Raw genomic sequence first — 20,596 nt, 5'->3', positions numbered from 1 at the left:
AGGCTCAAAAGGAATAAGACCCTTAGATTGAATTATCAAGCTCTATCCCTTACCTTACCTAAAAAGTCTCCTTAGTTATTAACCTTTAAAGCAGTTGAAAGGTTTTTTTTCAAGGTAATATCTGGCTTCTCTTAGTAGCACATAACTTCCTTATATTATGCCATACTTCCATGTTTCCTACATGTTAATGTTCACGTAAATCACCTGGGGAGTTTGTTACACTGCAGATTCTGAATCAGCAGGTCCGTGATGTGGCTGAGACTCAGCACTTCTAACTAGCTCCCGGGTGATGCGGATGTTGGTCCAAGGACCACCCTTCCAATGGCAAGGTCCAACACAATGACTTTGATCTAACCTGATAATCAAAGTCAAACTTCACTTACAATACAAATGACTCATTAGGGAAAGGCATTTAGATAGATTTTACCAGAAGCCTATTTTTTTCAAATATGTTTATACTAGTACAAAACAATAAATTTCCCACAGACCCACAGCATTAGAGTAAATTGACCAGGTAGACAATACTAGGGTGTAAACAACTGAAGAAAAATGTTTCAGGATTAAAAACATGGTTTCATTACCTGAATTGGTATTTATTTTAGACACTGGCAACTTCTCCAAGAGCAGTTTCTATGAACTGAGGGATGCCAGCCTGGTAGCAACCTGATGATTCCTCACGCTAGTAGCAAAGAAGGACTTCTACCTTTCCTACAATCAGACAAAGCCTTTATGATAGTTTTATACAAGGAAGCATAAAATCTCCACCCAAGAAATTTAGGACTGTGACTGCTATCTCCCTGTAGCCACCCGTGGCTTAGAACCTTAATCATGTGGTATACTGAACATTCCAATTCTTTAAGCCCCTGGCTTGTCGGGATTCAGAACACTAAAATGACATCCATATGCAGACAGAATTAATTGCACTGAATAATTTTTATTATTGTAACTAACGTTTATTGAAGGCTTATTATGTGATAAACACTTCATAGTCATTACCCCAACCCTCTGAGATAGATACAATCACTATCCAACTTAAAAATTAGACAAATAATATTAGACAGGGTAAATAATATGCCCATACTATCAGAATTACAAATGATAATACCAGGACTTGAATATAAAATGTCAGATCATAGCTCCTATATTCTTAACTGTTGCTAACAAAAATGTTTGACAAAGCCCCTGCCTGTGTTTGCTGCCTGAAGTGACCTCTTTATTCATTTCCCCCATAGCTTCAACAATTTAATTACACCTGGTTAAGACTTATTAAATGTGGAGAATGGTGTATAGCCCCCATCCCTGATAAAGGAGCTGTAAGGCTGCACCCTTGTGATGATAGAAACAAGGGGCTAAAATGGCTGCATAAATCAACATCAGTCTTTCATCCAGAACTGGTAAGCAACAGATTGGCACCTCCTCTTTACCACAAATTTGACTTTTGATCAAATAGGACATAAAATTCTCATCATCAGCTTCCTCAGTCAGAAGTTTTGTGTGTTTGTGACAATGGGATTATGTAAAAGTTCACTCACAGAGATGCATGGGTATCTTTTGAAAGTTGACAAGTCCTTCTTTTTTTCCTTTTTCAAAATTTATTTCAAATGAGTTATCTAAATAGAAGTCACCAAGTTCTTCCAGTTACATTGCTATCATTTGCTTCAGTCAATCAACAACACCAAAAGTCAGGCTTAAAGGCTAGAATTGGTCCCCACTGGTCATCAGAAATGCTTATAAGGAGAGGATATAGGGAACACAGGAAGCAGCATGTCTCCTACAAGTCCTGCACTTTAGAGTGAATCTGGTTCCTCATTCTGCCCCCTTTCCATAGAAGGAGACTCTTCTCATCCCCTGTGATACCCAGAGACCAGGGCCTCTAAGGGTCTGCTGGAGCCAGCTCTCACCAGCTCACTGGAGCCGCTTGTGTGCACCCTTGCCAACTTTGCATTGAATCATACCACATTGGTAGCTTGAAACTGGCCATATTGGGAGTATTTATACCACAGAAATCGGAAGATGTAACTGGATCAGGGCTACTTTTCTGAAGGTCCAGTTGTTCTATTTACCAGAACATTCCTGGTCTACTGTATTCATTCTCAAAGTCCTCTCCACTTTTCCCAATTACATTTTAATAGAATACGGAGTCATAAGCCCCAAGTGTAGGAGCTTGGGGTGGGCGAGGATAGTCTCAGAATTGCCTTCTTAAATTTTCTACCATCTCTCTAGCAGGTAGCCACCAAATCTACTGTCTACAGTAAATATTTGGGTATTTGGAGACTCTCAGTTTGCCCAGGGCTATCCCAAAAGTAAGCACCTTTGCTTCCTTGAGGTGCCTCCATTCCTTTTAACAACACAGCCAATGACTATTCTCTTCTCAATATTTTTCTTCCTGCAGAGCCAAAACTGGGGCCTGAGTAATGTATTCTCCAAACTTTCTCCCATTAGATCTTCTCTGTTGTATTTCAATTCTTTCTAGACAGTTTTTTCTCTTTAGTAATAATGGTTATTATTGAGTTATTCAGCAAGATTAGGAATTATTAGCATTTATGCTGCTAATTTTATTTTGCATAGTGTTAGGAAATCCATAAACATAGTGAATAACTTACATCTTACCTTCTCCCTGTGCCAAAGTCAGGAAGGAGGGAAGGAGAAAGGGGGGATGGGGTAAGGAGAAAGAGAGAGAGTGAGAGGGAGAGAATATGAATAAGAACGAGAACTAAAACACATTCTTCACCTCCAGAATTGAATCTTGGGAAAGAGTTCAAGCATAGCAGTTTCTCTTAAGCGGTAAGCTGATTTGGTAAAGGAGCTAATTTAGTTAAGATAGCAAAAATTAGAAAGCCTTTTCCCTACCTTGTTTGTACTTTGGAACATTTTACACAGCTGCCTTCTGTCTTGGGTTTCCCTTTTGATGTTACCAAATGTCCTGGAGATGAGTAGCTTGGTGATCAGCTTTCTTCTTTTTTCAGTTTTTCAGTAGTTTTCATGCTCTACCTCCCAGGTCCCCCAGTACATGTAAGTCTTAAACAACAAGAGAAGTATAAAATGAGACTTCTTTACAAATCCTTGACAATACTCAAGCATCATATTTCCAGAATCCTGCAAGGGTGACAATACTTTTGTAGGAGCAATCTTTAAAATACATATTATGAAAGTCACCCCTGTTTGATAACTTTTTAAAGTTTAAAAACAACATGTGTAATTAAGATTGTCTTTGTCATAATCATAAGTAATTGAGAAGATTTATAGATGAAAAAATATATAAGCCATTAGTAAGTTCTAATTCATCTACCATTTCTAGGATATTCACTAAATATTAAGCAATAATATAACTTTCTTTAATGCTGTTGACTTTTTCCTAATCTGGATTTTGGACATCAGTTATTATGAATTGTCAGAGATTATGGTAAGGAGCTCATAAATAAAACACATCACTTCCAGAATTTTGTAATCCAAACTCACAAAGACACCTACTTTAAAAATTAATTAACTTTTTGTTATAGTATGTATTTTTTCTTTACCATCAATGAAGTAGTTACCATCTATTAAATCCAATAAATGTCATCTGTAATGTTTTCTCTTTAAAGAGTATAGTTCTCAGCCATATCATCAAAAAATTTTTCTTTTGCCTCCTGAGGACTTAAAAGTCTTATAGTTTGGTGGAGGATGATTACTTAGTCTGAGACAGAGACAAATTTAATACTTTTCAAAGTCTGTGTTTATGTTAATAATTTAGTTCAGAAGAATTCTTAAAAATCAAAAATATAACTGCCTGTCACTTTTTTTTAATTGGTTTTCATTTCTTTATATTGCAGTTATCAAATTCAGCCTGTGGCTCATTCCCAGCTCTTCTTTCTCTCCAGGTGAATCACATTGTTTTTGAAAACAATCAGCAATTATTATGCTTGGAAGGAAATTTTTCTCAAAAGATCCTGAAAGTAGCTGCCTGTGACCCAGTGAAGCCATATCAAAAGTGGAAATTTGAAAAATATTATGAAGCCTGAAGTGTAACTGATGTTTTTATACAGTAAACCCATTAAATACTGTGAAAATAACACTGAACTTGGTAACTATATTTCTCAGCGGTAGTTTAAATTTTCAATTTTAATAGCATTTGAATGGAAGATTTCTTATAAATCACAATATTTGGAATACCAAAAGATAACTCAGGAAAACAGTCCAACATTGGACTGAAGTCCTTCTTCAGAACTGGGTGGCCTTTTGAATTGCCTGCTTTCCACCCTGTGCCAGACCTCATCCTGCAAATGTCCCTGTGAAAGCTAACAGGTAACCAGAAATGAAGACAGAAGGACTTGAGAAAGCATAAGGATATTCCCAATGACTATGTTTGATAATAATCAGCTCTTCTGGCCCACAAGTAGGCATGATCAATGAGAACTTAACTTAGTCCTTTATTTGGGGATATTTTCATCAAACAAAAATTTCTTGAGTTCTTATGGCTAGAAGACCTCAGATGCCCACAGCTATCACGTTTGTGAAATCCCTCCAGACTACATGCATGCTTACCTAGCAGTTTGAAATAGTATTGATCTACTGCTGGTAACCCTGCTTGATGGCAGCATTTTGATCTAAATTACATAATGGTTTTTCCTAATCTGAATCAGTGGAAAAAAATTTAAGTGAGGAAGAAGAGGCCTTCAAATGCTTATTTAATTCTAGGTATGAACACTGTTTCAGCTCATTTTGTGCTTTTAAAACTACAATTTTAAAGATTTGTGATACCAATAACTTCCTAGATTCATGTGGATTTTTTTTTTAGAGGCAATGAAAAAAGGCTGGATTATAACACACTGTAGTAACCAAAAATGCATTTAAGCATTGAATGCACTCTAGTGCAGGGCCAAGTAAGAGGAGTTGAAATGAGTAAAGCAGAAATAAAGCTGCTGAAAGTTTCTTTTATATAAAAATAATAAAATACTACTTTAGATATAGTAGCATTCACTGGGATGAAATATGCTAAAAATGGGTTCTAAAATATTTCAAAGGGAAAATAAAGTGAAGGAAACATCATGAAAGGGGAAAGGAATGAGGTAAACAAGTCTTAGGAAGAGAGTTAAGAAAAAATTCCCCTGGACTCGGCCAAAGAAAGAAGGGGATCTAGTATCTCTATGAAGGAAAACAGAGTAAAGCCCTCAGTGTGAACCCAGTGAAAACACTGACAAATTTGGGAAAAATTAAATACCGATTTCATCCAAATAAAGCCTCTAATCTTAAGCATACCAATACTTTGGCATACCAGAAGACGCCCTAGATATCAGGATAGCCTTTGCATTCATTTTGGTAAGAAAACTGATGCGAGAGGACAAATTACCTAAAAATCTTAAAACCCAGGCAAGTTAGTCAAAGAATCAAGATTAGAATTCAGGTTTCCAGAGACAGGGCTTATTCTATTGCCTCAGGTCACTGGCCTGAAGAAATCTGCTTCACAGAATTCCTTAGAAAGAGATACACAAATTTCTTTGCTGGGATTGGGTCCCTGGAGGACAACCATAATATATTCTTGTCAATATGTTTTTTCTTTTTTTAAATTTAAACCTTTGTTCAGTTGAGCTGATTGTGAAACTAGGTGTCTTTCATTCTGACTCCTAGTTTAACATTTAATTTTAACTCCCAATGAGTTACATAAAAGCAGAACTATAACTAAGAATGGGAAAAAGAACTGTTTCTGCACATTTGTAACATATTTAAGATGTTTTCTTCAAATAATTGAAAACTGCAGATGAGTAAGAGAATGACTAGAAAATGAGATACAGTTATATGACACATAATGATGTTTTAGTCAACAATGAACCACATATTTGACATTGGTCCCAAACGATTCTATTAATAATATGGTATCTTTACTGTGCTTTTCTATGTTTAGATATGTTTAGATACACAAATACTCACCATGATGTTACAATAGCCTACAGTGTTCAATACAGTAACATGCACAAGTTTGTAACCTGGGAGCAACAGGGATTCCATATAGCCTAGGTGTGTAGTAGGCTACCTACACCATCTAGGTTTGCGTAAGTACACTCTGATGTTCACACAATGATGAAATTGCCTAATGACACATTTCTCAGAATGTATTTGTGTTATTAAATGATGCATGACTGTAATTCTTTTCAAAACACAGCCATATGGGGCAAGGCAGGTGGGGGGAGGCAAGTCAGTTGTCAAAAGACTAATTGAGTTACTGACAAACTGAATATGCTAGATGCCTCATGTAATTCTTCATGTAACTAAAAAGTGTTGAGAGGTTTTTTCCCTCGGGTATATAGGCTCTCTTTTTATCCAAAAATAGCTTCACAAAGAAGTCAACTCTGTTCTGAAAAAAAAAAATGAATTGTGTTTTGAATACACTTATCTTTGGGTATATCAGCTAAAGGAAGTTGGATTTTTTTCCTTAACAGAACCTTCTGCAGTCCTCTCAGTTCACATCCTTTCTGACTTTACCTTGACAAACTTATTATATAAAGCTATAGTTAAATCTATATTGTCAATGTAACAAAGGACTGTTTTCAAACATCACAAATTTGTTCTTTCATAGAATTTTATACATTGCTTTTATCATATATTTGCTCAGTTACTCTAAGAAGCAAGGAACTGATCACTAGTTGGGAATCTATATGGGCCTAAACTTGAGTGTATTGATTTATTATTAAATCTACTACCAACATTTTCTTAAGCATAGCCTTCTAAATTTTTTCAGGAGATTAGAATAAAGGTATACATGCTACTCAGTCTTCTGGTACTTCTAGTGATAAACCTTTGGATGAGACACGTCCTAATCAGCACTGAATTCTTCAGTAGGAGGCTGTGTTATAGGAGCTACAGATTTTTCCCTGGATTAGCTTAGGTCATTGCCTTTTCTTTAAAAAAAAAAAAAAAAAAAGTCTATGCATCTTGTTACCTTGAATACGAGGGTGATCTTGATAATATTTGACAGCACTAACCAACTTACCAAGCCATCTAAGTGCTTCTGAGACTTCAGTTTGCACAATTTCTTTCTCCTTTTCAACAGTTACCCAGCGCTTCTGCCCTACTCGCATGTAAGCTGACACAGCTGTTGGTACAACCGTGTTTCATCACCAGCATCAAATTTGCTTAATACTGATTGCTGACATCCCCTCAGCTGTCATTCACAGCAAACCACCATGTGCCATGATCACGATGTATTATTAGCTTCACCACACTAATTTGGAAACATTCTTTTAGATATTAAAACACCTTGCTTCTAGTATTAGTTTGGGATTGCAGAGGGGCAAAGATACCATTTACAGTGTATAGGAGTCCAATATTCCCAACCAACCTTGATTTCATGAATGGCTTGTAATTATTTCTAGCAGGCACTCATGCAATAGAATGAGGTTGAAACATGCCAGAGTACCATCTTTCTTTATTTTAACATCTCTGATTGAATTCCTATATTCAGAATACAAGAAAAAAATTTTACCAGCCAGGTGCAGTGGCTCACACCTGTAATCCTAGCACTTTAGGAGGCCAAGGTGGGTGGATCATGAGGTCAGGAGTTCAAGACCAGCCTGGGCAACATGGTGAAACCCCGTCTCTACTAAAAATACAAAAATTAGCTGGGCATGGTGCTGGGCGCCTGTAATCCCAGCTACTTGGGAGGCTGAGGCAGGAGAATTGCTTGTACCCGGGAGATGGAGGTTGCAGTGAGCCGAGATTGTGCCACTGCACTCCAGCCTAGACAACAGAGCAAGACTCCATCTCAAAAAATAATAATAATAATTTTTACCTCAGAAGAAAGACCGAAAATCTTGGATTAAAAACAAAAAAATGACAGTGGGTGATGGGAAAAAAGAAAGGAACTAATTATCATTGAGTATGTGTAGGTACTATTTGTGTAGGCGCTGTATGTGTCCCACCTCACTGATGGGTACAGCTCATGAAATGACTCTCATTCTCCCTGTTATACGAACAAGAAGGATAACTCCTATCTACAGATGAGGAATTTGGTAAATTGCCCAAGGTCATCCCACAAGTAAGAGATAAAGCCCAGCTTCCATTTTATCTGGCTCAAAACAAAATTTCTCACTATACCATGCTGCTATATAATTAATTTTCTTCTTTACATAGGGCTGTCATCTCAGGTGGGTGCATTTAAAAGTTTCTTGGTCTCAGATTACTGATGCCACAGTATTGACATGAGATTGAATTAAACTTCTTTGGCCTCTTTTGGATGTTGCATAAACAGAAAAAAGAAGCAAGGTCTCTCTCTGTGGTAACCAATTGATGTGTAGGTATAAACATGGCTACCCTCACACGTTTTGGTGTGATCTATCTCTTTGACTTCATGCAGAACCTATTCTTTTTCATCTCCTGGACCAAATGTGAAAGAAAGAAGTGGACATGTGGAGGATTCTTTCTCTGTGAATAATACTGAAAAAGCTCCATTTTCTGGGGAAATACCCATGGTTCATTGTCTCACGCCAAGAAAGAATTCAGGGCACAGACACACATGAGGAGTGGGTTTCGGAGTGGAAACTTTAATAGATAAAGAAGAGAGCGAGAAAGCTTCCTCATGTTGAGAAAGCCAGTTGCTCAAGAGAGGGTTTTCCGGGTTTGGGGCAAGATTTGATTGATTTCATACAGAGGCTTGAGGAGGCGGTGACTGATTTACATAGGGCCTGGGGATTGGTTTAACCAGGTGTAGTACTTACATAGCCAGTGAAAAGACTGGCCCTCCCACCCTAATCTTTTATTATGCAAATACAGCTTGTACCTGGCTGTCACCATGACATTTGCACACGTGGCTTCACTTCACCGGCGCCATGACACCCGCACACCTGGTGACAAGGAAAAGGGAGCAGGAATCGCCATATTGAATGTGCCTGGCTTCCAGGTACAGCTGCTAGCTTTACATATGCGAGCCTCTAGCTTGCATATCTATACTTGCAACTTGACTTTTCAGGCTGCTTTTTGTTAGAAAATAAATGGCTTGGGGGCTGCTTTTTATTAAAGGAAAAATCCACCGAGAACTATTTTACCCTTTCTAATGGCCTAAAATAAATTTTTAATGACTCCTGTATTAATATTACCAACTCTTGAACCCCCCAACCTTTAATCTAAAGCTAGCAGATTGCTCATCTTGAACAGAAATAAAAAGTTAAAAAGTTAGAGTCCTTTAAAACACAAACCATGACTTTTTATTTCTACTCATTGTGTTGATTGTCACTACTGTGCTTTTGCAACAACTTTTGCATGGGTTACTAAATAGTTGCTACAAGACAAAATGCCTTACAATTAGAAAAAAAAAATTAACCAGAGATATTGTACAAAATATTTATTTTTTGACAGTTTTGAATAAGCCATATAAAGTATTATATATCCCTAATGAGGCTTAATGGGTGGTATTTCAGGTGTTGGTGGTGTCTGTATCTCGAAGAAAGAAAAAAAATAACATCACACTAAACAGATTTAATGCCTCTGTTTTCAACCTAATGGAACAATAGTTATCATTTCAATTAGAGTCCCTTTGCAAGTTTATGTGAATCTTTGCTTTGTAAAAACACAAACAAAACACAAGGGAAAATTCTCATTTTCCAGCAAATACAGCAACTTCTAATATGCTGTTTCTAATAATGAGTCGCCATCAAATAAGTAATAAATAATTTCTTCGAAAACAAGAGCTTTCTCTTTTATTATTGATTGACAGATATTTACCAGTTTAAGGATATTGGTCATAAGTATCTATATAATAAACCCTTTATATTAGATGTTAAATTAAAATTTTTCATAGCGTGAATAGATTTTTAAGTGACCATTCAAAAACATAGCAATTTTTGTAAATATACTGTATGTGTGTATCTATATATTTTTTGATGCTTTGATCTGGAAGAAAGAAATATCAAGAGTTTCTACTCACAACATAAAGAAAATAAAATGTTTTTGGATATTTTTAACTCTTTCAGGTGTATAGCTTTGTCTGCATCTGGCCTTCTGCACAAAGGTATCTCAAGTGAACTTACACTCTGGATACCATTTTCCAAACTTGAAGGAGTAATCAAGTTCTTAATTATCAGGGTGCTTGTTATTTAGTTGAAGATTACACATATGTCTTCTGCTTCAAACAACTACCCCAAATTTGCTAGTTTTATACATATTGGCTTAAAAACAAGAGAAGCCAAAGATTAAGTAAGTGAATTGTGTTAAGGATTGCCTGAAAACATTTGCTAAGGGGAGAATAAAACTAAAATTGTGGAGTATAAAGGATGTTGGAATTAAACATTTTTAAGTACTTTTTTTCTGCATCTGATCAACTGAAGTTATTATAAAGAAGGAATCAAGTATGTAACTTTAAATTCTAGGTAAACATCCAAATTACTTTCCAAATTCATTTCCAAAATTCTCCTGTGCTGGCAGTTAGCTACTAGAGATCATCATTTGATTTTGTAGTTTGCCATGAACTCATGAGTGAGTTCAGCTGCTTACTACTACCCATGTCATTGTGTTTGTATTGATTGTCTGGCTCAGTTATCTCATGTTCTTCGTGAACTATATACACATTTTCATTGTCTTTAAACAATACTGAGTTTTGAAGTTAAGTAGAATATTGTAGAGGTTATCAGAAACCCACATTCATTGTGGTGTGTTTCTGTCTGATATTTCAATATTGGCAAATATAGTTTTTGACATTGCATTTTACAATCCTATTGTTTTTTAGAGTGATGAAAGTTCAAGTTTTAAGAGAAGTGGTTGCCTTTCTCATACTGTCAAACATATTTCTTCTTTATTATACTCTGGTGCTTTATCCTTCTCCATAATTTTCTATTATTACTTATTTTAAATGTTTTCCCTATCACATTGAAAAACTTAAATATCCATTCTCCATTTGAAAATGTGCCAAAAGTACTATCTCATGTAAATATGCAGAAACAATTACTATGAAAATGTCAGCATAGTTTAAATGTATTACTTTGATGATTACAGAGATTTTTTCAAGTTGTTCATGTTAAGATGCATCTTTAACAGTATCTCAGTTCCTCAAAAAATAATAAAAATTTTTCATGTATATTACATATCTACCTACCAGAAATCCTTTTTACAATTTTATATACAATCATTTTAAGACCTTTTTGAAATAAATAATGCAAATGAATTAAAACAAAGTGTTCTCTTGATTTCTGAAGAGGCATTCATTATCTTAGGAGCTGCTGATATACAAGGATTCTTTCTAAAGTTTAAAAGGCAGCTAAAGAAAATAAAGTCTAGAAACCAGAAATAATGACACAAACTTTTATTGAAAGTAAGTCAGACACAGCAGTTCTTTATTTAAATTGTGGATAGGTTGGTAGGTATGGGGAGAGAGAGATGCTAGCAAATTCTGTGCCTTCAACGTAGCATTATATGAAAGGTAGGTTTTATATTGGCAGAGAAATAGAGCTATTATTCGTTTCTGTTCATCTAGCAACAAAGGAAAACAAAAAGTCATGTAAGAAATACCAGCATTTGCACAATAAATTAATTCTCCCTCTTCCCTGGTACCAGAGTCCTTACCACCCCTGAACTTTGAATCACAAAAGCTCAAGTAAACCTTCATGTGTAGCTACCAGTTTGTGTTCTTAATCATGTTCTCCCTGAGTTTCAAATATGTTAAAAATCCCCCACGAAATCTGAATCAGACCTTTGTCTTTCCTAGATTACAAAGACTCAAATAGCCAACCATCACCACTATGTTACCTGAGGTCACTTAACTCTGTGGCTTTCAACTCTGTGGCTTTCATGTAAGATGGCGGTATAGGGCCATGGACACCAATGCCAAAGAATAGTTTCAGGGTTTTTTTGCAAAAACACCGTGTCATCCATGAACATGAAGCATTTACCAACTAAACATACCTTAAAATAGTTTCTGTTGACTAAATCTTTCATAGTTCATTCATTATCTGGTGAGAGCACAGAGCTAAGAGGACCAACGTTAGCATATATTAGAGTCCCTTAAGAGCTACTTTGTCGTGCCACATAACCATAGGTCACCCACCTCTAGTTCTACAGGAATCCATTATCTCTGTTGGAATAACTGAAAATACAGGCTCTTGATGGTAGGTTAAAATCACGGTCCTGTTATGTGATAGATAACACAATACTGTGTTTTGAAATTAAGTCGAAAATTGTAGGGGTTATCAGTAACCCAGACAAGAAAACAGGTTGTCCATGTAGAAAGATTAGAGGATCTAAATTAAACTGGAAATTGTCCTATTGCATCAATCTTCTCCCTAACTTTATCAATAAAGACCTGATTTCCCTCACTTTATTCTGGAAACGGACATCGTAACACATGAAATCTATAGGTTGTATAGAACGAGGGTAACAGAACTTTTATGTTATCTGTTTGAAAGAATAAAAGGAGCACTGTAATCCTGAATTCAAATTGGAGTCTTGTAAACAACTAAATAATAGTATGTGATACTATGGAAATATAATATATGACCCAGAAGGATTAAAGAAGTTGTCATTAGAATACGTGGGATTTATGTTACACATAAATAAGCAGTCATCTAAGAGGACTAACCCGGAGTTTTTAACAAAATGAAAAAGAAATAAACAAAGGGTTGAATAGTACAATGAAGACTGTATTACAGTTAGACAATAAGGAATTGTCTTTTTATTTGCAGGGCAAAACAAAATCTTTATCTGTGGTGATAGAAAGTTCAGGGTAATATATATGGAAGCATGAAATGAAAAATTGTGGAACAAACTATCTAAGAATATAAATATAGTCTCTCTTTTCATAAATATTCAATACGTTATTTGACACATTGGTTTGAGTGAAGCTACACAAGTACAATTTTAAGCATCTTGATTTGGGCTGAGGTCCAGTAAATTATATATTCCCAACAACTATCAGAGCTCTCTCACTAAAAATACATGCTCACGCTCTACTTTGAAAATATTCTAAGATAATTATTTCCATTTTCATAGTAACTAGTACAGTTATGACTAGCGTTGTCTCAGGTTTCTAAGGAAAGAAAATTATTCTGAGATACTGTTAATAAGAGAAAATGTGGTAATAGAGAGGGGCATTTTCTTAAAATTGTGCTAAAGCTGTCATTTTTATTTTTAATGACTTTAACTGTGCTAGACAAGATTTTATTTTCAGCCACAGAAATAAAACTATCCAACATAACTCTTTAGTCTGCTGCCCACCAATCTTCTAGCCCCTCCCAGTGTCAACCTCACAATGGGTTTAATTCAGTTTGAAAGCATAAAGGCAACATTTAGCAAACAGAATTATCCTGACTGACAATTGCTCATCTCCCTCTGTGAGAAGACTCAGTGAATGGTAACACCTAGGAAGGAGGGCTATAGAATTTTTTCTCTGTAGATGCCAACGAAAGCCACTTAAAATATTGTTTGGTGATAATAGAAAAGGCGCGGAATTTTGGAAGGCTTATTGCCAGAGTCTGTAAAACCAAGTTTAAAAGTAAGACAGGTTTTAATACCAGACTTTCCATCACTCCAATGTACAGGAAGAAAGATACCAAAAGAAATACCGGAATCATTTCAAATAGTCCCCTCAAATAGTCTTATTTGATGACTACCTTTCCAAGGATTGCTACATTTATAGCCAAATTATGCCAGATTCCCCCAGGGGACTGACTGCTTAGTGCTTATCACACAATGCTATATTAGTGAAGTTTTAAAAGACAAACGCCCAAGAATTTATTTAAAGCTTTTTGATTTGAGGTTATCAGACTGAATTTTATCTAGGGTTATTTCCACATTATTCTACAGTGAAAAAGAGAGTCAACTTCCACCTCCCTCCAAGTGATAACTCAAATAAGGCATAGAAATATGCACCCTGGGACAATAGAATTAGCTTTTCCTTTAGTGGGCATGAGAATTTCTCAGTTCCAGTTAGTTTATAAATGCATCATAGACTCGAATTCATCAATTCTTTGCTTGGTATTTCCCTTTCTGATTTTCCGATAGGATATTGTATTGTATCTGGAATAAGCATTTCTGGAGATATCACTCTTCTTCCCTAAGGTTGGCTGCTCATCAGGTGTCACAGCTTGGGAACTGGCACTGCTCAGTGGGGAGTCCTCACTTGCATCACCTTCCTCTTTAAATTGAGAAACCTCTTCATGTTTTTTCTTAAATTCTATCACTCGAACTTCATCTTCATCATCATTGCAATTATTATCATCATCATCATCATCATCAATTTCTTCATCCCAAACCTTCTGCTCCTCATCATGTTTAGAATGTAACATGTCAGCTTGGCTAGGTTTTCGAAATCCCAGCCATTCAATTTCAGCTGCCTGGTGACCTTTGTTCTTCCTGTCCTCATCTTCTTCCTCTTCGAGAGGTTGCTCAGCAATCCTCTCCTTCTGTCTTCTTATTTCCTGGTTACTGCCACTCAGAGGAATCTTCTCCCACTGACGCCCTGTAGCAAAATCAATTGGTAGTTGAGATGTGTAGAGATTCCAAAATACCCAGCTATTAGTCTGTTATTCTCCAAATAATTTTTCTTGCTAATCACTTCCCAACACGTGTTTTATGGGATATGATTCTGTGGTTTACCAATACCTTTTGCACAAATAGGCTACACAGCCAAATTAATTTCGAAAACACTGAATTAAATACAGTTAAATAAGCATCTTCAGACTTTTTACAAGCCTTTGAAATGCTAATGAGTATTGTAAATCTGTAAGAAAGTCAACAACCTAACTTCATTTGTCTATGGAACTCTGTTGTGGACTACCGTATTTAGTGAGACTGGTATTCCCTGAGACACACTTAAAAAAAAAATTCTTGTCTAGCCAGTCACAACTGGATATGTGCACATGTAAAATGAAATGTTTGGACTTATCTCTTTCTCACACATACACACACACGCGCACAAACACACACACACACACACTCACACCTCAAGGAAAATTAGAAAAATATTTCAGAAAGAAAAAAATCCTCGTTTCCAATACTGAAAATGATGACTGTCCATGTCTGGTCACTTTTCAAACAGCTAGATCATACCAGCATACCCTCAACAATATTTATTGAACATGGTAAGAATTAATTATAAGGAAGCTGAGGTTGTTCTCTGAGCCTTCACCCCTGCAAGGCTTCTGTGGGAAGTTTCAGTCTGTGGTGTACACAACTCAGAAATCTGTCTGGGTTACACCCCTTGTCAGGCCCGAGTTCACCATTTTCTTTTGACACCATGAGTCTATAAGCAAGGTGAGAGGCAATGTTCCTCTTTGTCTTTCTCCTCCACAATATTCTACTCTCTCTGAAAGATGCTCACAAGTCCCTTTTCATCCAAGGTGTTTAGTTCTCTTTTTATTTTTTTGTTGTTTTCTCACTCTAGGGAATACATAGTAAACTTACAGAGACAGAAGTAAAGATGGGTGATCACCCTAATTTGTTACACACAACTGCTATCAGGCCCTAGTGTCCCACCAATGTTCCTAATATTATCCATAAATACACATTAGAATGTTTGCCATAATCTTATGCTTTGTTTTGTTTTATTTTGTTTTCCACAAGAACCAAAGTAAGTGATATTTTGTTTATACTCATGACTCAGCCATGAGATTGTGACATACAAAATTATTCCTTGAATTTAAATTATAGTTTTTCCTCAATATTTTTAGCATCTTTATATGTTTTAATCCAGTAACATTCTTTTTGAAGATTTTATAGCTGTTGCCACTGTGAAGATAAAAGACACCAAAATCTGTGCCTCTATTCTGGAGGAAAAACATACTCCATCAAAGAGGAAAGGATTCATTGAGGGAAAACTTAACCAGGGAGACCATCTAGCTGAAAACTACAGCCAGCTTTCATTCTCCATTTGATGAAAATGAAAGATCTAGACAACTGTTATCTGCAATAGACTCCTGATCAAACATTTGAAAGGGGCTCTAGATGACAGAAGGTTGAGATTCTGCCTCTGAGAGCTTGTTACACTGGAAGCAGAAAAATTAGGGCAAAGAGGTTATTTAGTTCATATTGTGGAGTCTTAAGTCTTACAAATTATCTCTGGTAATGTGACAGCTTGACATTGGCTATTGCTTGCTACATAGTTCCTTAAGTGTTGATACATTGCTAAGCAGACATAGTATGAGAAGTGTTCAGGCAAAGGGAGCAGATGTAGGAAATAGCCAATCACATTCCTGTCCTCGACATCTACTATTTTATGTGATGTTCTAATATTTCAACCAATACTCTCTTCAATATTTTGCCTGTTAAAGTCCTAACAAAGCTAAATTGGTTAGGTTTAGCAAGCTGACTTCAATTTGACATAAGATGTGTATGGCTGCAAGAGAGGAAAGAAATGATTAATTAATATATTTTATCCTACACTTTATTTGGAAACTGTTTAAATGTAGGTGTCTTAGAAAAATCTAAAGGATTTTGTGTCTCTTAGTCTATTAAGTTTATTTAAAATTTAACATAGTCACTTCAATGTTCCTTTTATTCTTCCATTTTCTTAAAGAATACAATTAAAACTAACTATCACCCTGTCTTTCTTTGACATCAAATAGTTAACAATTTTGTACTTACATTAGAGGCCTACAAAGTAAATCATTTCATGAGATTACTTTAAACTGTATGTTGGCCGGGCGCAGTGGCTCATGCCTGTAACCCCAGCACTTTGGGAGGCCGAGGCGGTTGGATCAACTGAGGTCAGGAGTTCAAGTCCAGCCTGGCCAACATGGTGAAACTCCATCTCTACTAAAAATACACACACACACACACACACACACACACACACACACACACTCAGAATAGCTGGGTGTGGTGGCGGGCACCTGTAATCCCAGTTACTGAGGAAGCTGAGGCAGGAGAATCACTTGAACCCAGGAGGCGGAGGTTGCGGTGAGCCGAGATTGCACCATTGCACTCCAGCCTGGGCAACAAGAGTGAAACTCCGTCTCAAAAAGAAAAAAAAAACAAAACTGTATGTTAATTGTAGACTTTTAGGAAAGACACATTTTTGAAACAAGGTGCACACACAGATTTGGACACACCAAATCAAAAAGTAGGGTTGACTCAGTGGACTAACTTAAAAGATAGACATCACGTTGGTATGCCAATCAGCTATGCCAATCCATGCAGCCTCAGCCTTGAACAGTCTGGAATGCTTTATAAGGTGGAACCCACAGATAAGTTAAGACTCTCTTATCTGCCTACAGCAGCTTTGAAAATTTGAAGTCATTGCCTGGATTGCTTTGTCAACAACATACTCATGCAACATTTCATGGAAAAACTGTCATCCATATTCAGTCAAACAATTTCTGTGTACAAAACTGTAGTTCTTGTTACCTTCTCTGAATGTCATTTCATCAGCACTAGTTTCTTGGAGAGAAAGATCTGTGATAGCCTTATGAACAATAAAGAGTTTCTCTTCTGGGTTTTCTAGAAAAGAAATATGAAATCAGTATTTTAACATTTAAAATATTTATTGTTCAACAGTTAATAAGTTATCAATTTAAACTCTAGGTAGATGTCTTTAATTTTAAATCTGATCACTAAAAATTACTATTTGACTCTTCAGATTCATTCTTTATCAATTCAATTTGTTTACTTAATGATCACTTTATTGATTGGTAATCTCTCCTTTAATATTTATATAAGATATACATATATCTATAAGATACAGAACCATAAATTCAGAGAACTTCAGTTATATTTAGAAGGAAATTTTAAAATTTTGAACTCTCTTTGTTCAAATAATATAGGGCTGTCCATAATCATAATAAATAACAGTAGTTAATATTTAGCCAATACTTACCCTACACTTGTAGGTATTATTATTATTCTGCCTTCTTCTAGTGAAAAAACTCAGGCTTCGGGAGACAGAGAGTTGTCTGGGGTCACAGCTGTCAAATAGACCAGCCTGGATTTCACCAGAGTCAGAGGTTTAGTCCTTATACTATGCGTAGTAGAATAAAGGGCTACATTTTTGGGGTGTCCAGCTCATTCCAATAACAGTTTATCAAAAAAATCCAGGGTAAATTTATAAGTCAAAACAAGAAAATTAAGAAGGGAAACACTTTACCTTTTAGAATTTTCTCCTCCATGGATGAGTTGAGCAGCATGTTCCCTTGTAATTTTCTTCTTTCCTCCTGGCTTCCTTTGGTGGGTGCACCTTCCAGACTGGGTCCTACTCTGTAGTGTGGCAGGGGGCTGTCCACATCAGTCAATTCCTCACTGATTTTAGTGATTGGTTGTTGACCGTTTTCAGGTGGTTTATCCCCATTACACTCAGCCTGGGTAAATGTAGCTGGAGCATCTGTCATGATGTGCGGTTGAATCCGATCTGGAGAGAGAGCTTTAGGGAAACTGAGTGAGTAGATCCTTGATAAGATACCTGCTCTTGCCTTCAAGTCCTATAGTTCCAACCCCTACTCTAAGAGCACAAATTATTCACTTTAGTACATCATAACAAGGTTCTTTTCCTAAAAGTATCCAGACAGAGATTAGAGCAAAAGCAAGAGGATTTGTCAGATCTGCCAGGAGCCATGAGCAAGAATCCAGCCAATCACCACCTTCTTTGTTGCTTGCCAGTCCCCTGGCAGAGTTAAAGGCATCCCTTTGATTTACATAAACAAACAATCTGAAGCAATCAGGCTTTTGTGTTGGCATGTAGAGAGGGACTTTCAGCTTGTCAGTCCCCCTCTGGGAACAGAGATTTTTGTCCCTTTTCATAATGGCCCATTGTAATTTTCCCTGTAACAGGAGCCACAATTGTCCCACAGCTTTAATCCAGAGAGAATGACCACCTTGAGGCATATTAGTTCTGTGTAACCAGCTTAACATTTCCAAACAGATTTTGTTCAAGTAAAACCTCAGCTATTTTGTAAAGGACAATGGCATTGTTTCTTATTTATTAAAAAATAAAACAGCTTATCAAAAAAGCCTATGAACAGGACAACTTTACTGTAAATGCTTCTGGCGGCAGATTTCATGGTGTGCTTTCAGCAGGCTGGAGAAGGGACCTATGAAAAAAAACAAATTCTACCAACTTGCTAATACCAACAGTTTTATAATTTCAGAGTAGTTTACTTAGTCTATAGCTTCTTATCCTCTAGCCTATGGCCGCTGAAGCCCAACCGATCTTTTAAAACCCTAATAAAATTACCGCCATGAAGTTTTCTCCTCCCCCAATCAGAATTACAATCCTCTCTATTCCGTACTGATATTACACAATGCTGCTAAAATGCAGAGGACCAATGCAATCTGCCCTTGGGAGAAACAGGTGATTATGTTAAATGACTGCTACTGACCACCCCTTCCTTTTTAAGTCTTTTTCTTTTTTGGATTTCTCATACTACAAAATGGTTCCATAGCCTTTGCCCACACAGCTCCTATGTGAAATGCCCTTCTCTTCCTCAAGCCCAAGCCCCTGGGCTAACCAGCTTCCCTAAGTTCTGTTTTTAAGCTTAAATATCATCTCTTTAACTACACTATCTCTAACCCACAGGATTAGGACAGGACTCTGTTACACATTGTCTTTGCCCTTCAGAGTATTCTTCATGGTTGTAACTAAAGAAGCAACTGCACAATTATCTCTGTAATGTCTGTTTCACCAACTACAATCTAAGCTTCATCTAGCCAGGGGCCATTTTAACTTGCTTACATGTGTCCCCAGCACTTAGCATCTGGCTTGAAATAGGAGCACGCAATAAAAATAATTATTTATATATATATACACACACAAATAATTATATATATATACATACATAACAAGAATTATATATTATATATAATATATAAAATAAATTTTATCCCCAAGAGAATAAATTTCACATCATTTTTAAAGAGAAGAAGAATAGGTGTTGAAGAGTTGTAGTAAGCATATCACCTTTAAAACTGTGTCTAGGGCTGAGCCCATTCGGGTCTATATCAGGGACAACACCTCACTCTTGTATAATCCCCTCTCCCTTGTCCTTGGAAGACATCTCTTATAGATCCTAGATCTCCCTCCTTCGTCATCACCAGCTGTTCTCTAGTCAGCACACTAGTTCTATGTTTGTTTGATTGTTTAACTGTTTTAACAAACACTCATATCACACTTATTATGTGCATGCTACTGTCCTAATTGACTCATAAATAGTAACACACTTAATCTTCATAACAGTCTTCTGAGGTAGGTGCTGTTGTTATCTCCATTTTATAGACTAGAAAAATAAAGTGCAGAGAGATTAAGGAGCTCAGCTAGTAAGGTCACAGAGCCAGCAAGCCTACTGATGAGAGTTTGCAGCACAGATGAAGCTAAGCGCCATCCCCGGCCTGTGTGCAGATGTTTCCTTGGACCAGAGATCCCACAGGGGTTCGGCATTAGCATCTTGGCAGTAGAGACAGTTGTGGCCAGGAGAGGGCAGCAGAGAGCCTAAGGCAGTCTCAAGACCTGCCCCAGAGACACACTGCAGCTGCTGAGGATCGCGTTCCGGAAGTGTCCTCCCAAGAAATTCAACTACAAGCTTACTGTTGAGAAAATACTGAGTGGAATCATATGGGAGAATGCAGAAACTAAGACCAAGCTTAGGAACAAACGGGGACATACTAGATTGTGAGATCCTTAGGGCAGGAAGTGGCACTAATTCAACCAAATACC

At 36.7% G+C, this 20,596-nt stretch overlaps 2 protein-coding genes across 3 annotated transcripts in view; one reads left to right on the top strand and one right to left on the bottom strand.

The window, feature by feature from the left end:
* GALNT5 (polypeptide N-acetylgalactosaminyltransferase 5) overlaps nt 1-11,134 on the top strand; it is a 66,941-nt gene extending 55,807 nt beyond the window's left edge. Inside the window, exons 10-11 of one of the 2 annotated variants that reach the window (XM_030795987.1) lie at nt 1,233-1,394; nt 3,861-11,134. In XM_030795987.1, coding sequence (XP_030651847.1) covers nt 1,233-1,394; nt 3,861-4,001 — 303 coding nt within the window. In that variant the 3' untranslated portion in view covers nt 4,002-11,134. The remainder of the gene's footprint in view (nt 1-1,232; nt 1,395-3,860) is intronic. The other variant, XM_003266128.3, reaches the window with a different exon arrangement.
* A 117-nt stretch (nt 11,135-11,251) lies between these two features.
* On the bottom strand, nt 11,252-18,642 carry ERMN (ermin). Its single transcript, XM_030795818.1, has 3 exons — nt 18,038-18,642; nt 17,302-17,394; nt 11,252-14,416 (listed from the first exon to the last, which is right to left on the bottom strand). Exons 1-3 carry the CDS (start codon nt 18,276-18,278, stop codon nt 13,890-13,892), a joined length of 861 nt encoding a protein of 286 aa, XP_030651678.1. The 5' UTR covers nt 18,279-18,642; the 3' UTR covers nt 11,252-13,889.
* Nucleotides 18,643-20,596: the final 1,954 nt, after the last annotated feature.

This window comes from Nomascus leucogenys, chromosome 17 (genome assembly GCF_006542625.1).
Source record: "Nomascus leucogenys isolate Asia chromosome 17, Asia_NLE_v1, whole genome shotgun sequence".
Classification (NCBI taxonomy): Eukaryota; Metazoa; Chordata; class Mammalia; order Primates; family Hylobatidae; genus Nomascus; species Nomascus leucogenys.
This window is presented reverse-complemented; position numbering and strand designations above follow the sequence as displayed.

Excerpts from the sequence above, each read along its gene's own strand:
- ERMN (XM_030795818.1), bottom strand. The coding sequence starts at position 18,278 with ATGACAGATGCTCCAGCTACATTTACCCAGGCTGAGTGTAATGGGGAT. Across the intron at positions 17,395-18,037 it reads GGAGGAGAAAATTCTAAAAG|AAAACCCAGAAGAGAAACTC; the intron begins GTAAAGTGTTTC and ends TTTCTTTTCTAG. Across the intron at positions 14,417-17,301 it reads TGAAATGACATTCAGAGAAG|GGCGTCAGTGGGAGAAGATT; the intron begins GTAACAAGAACT and ends ATTTTGCTACAG.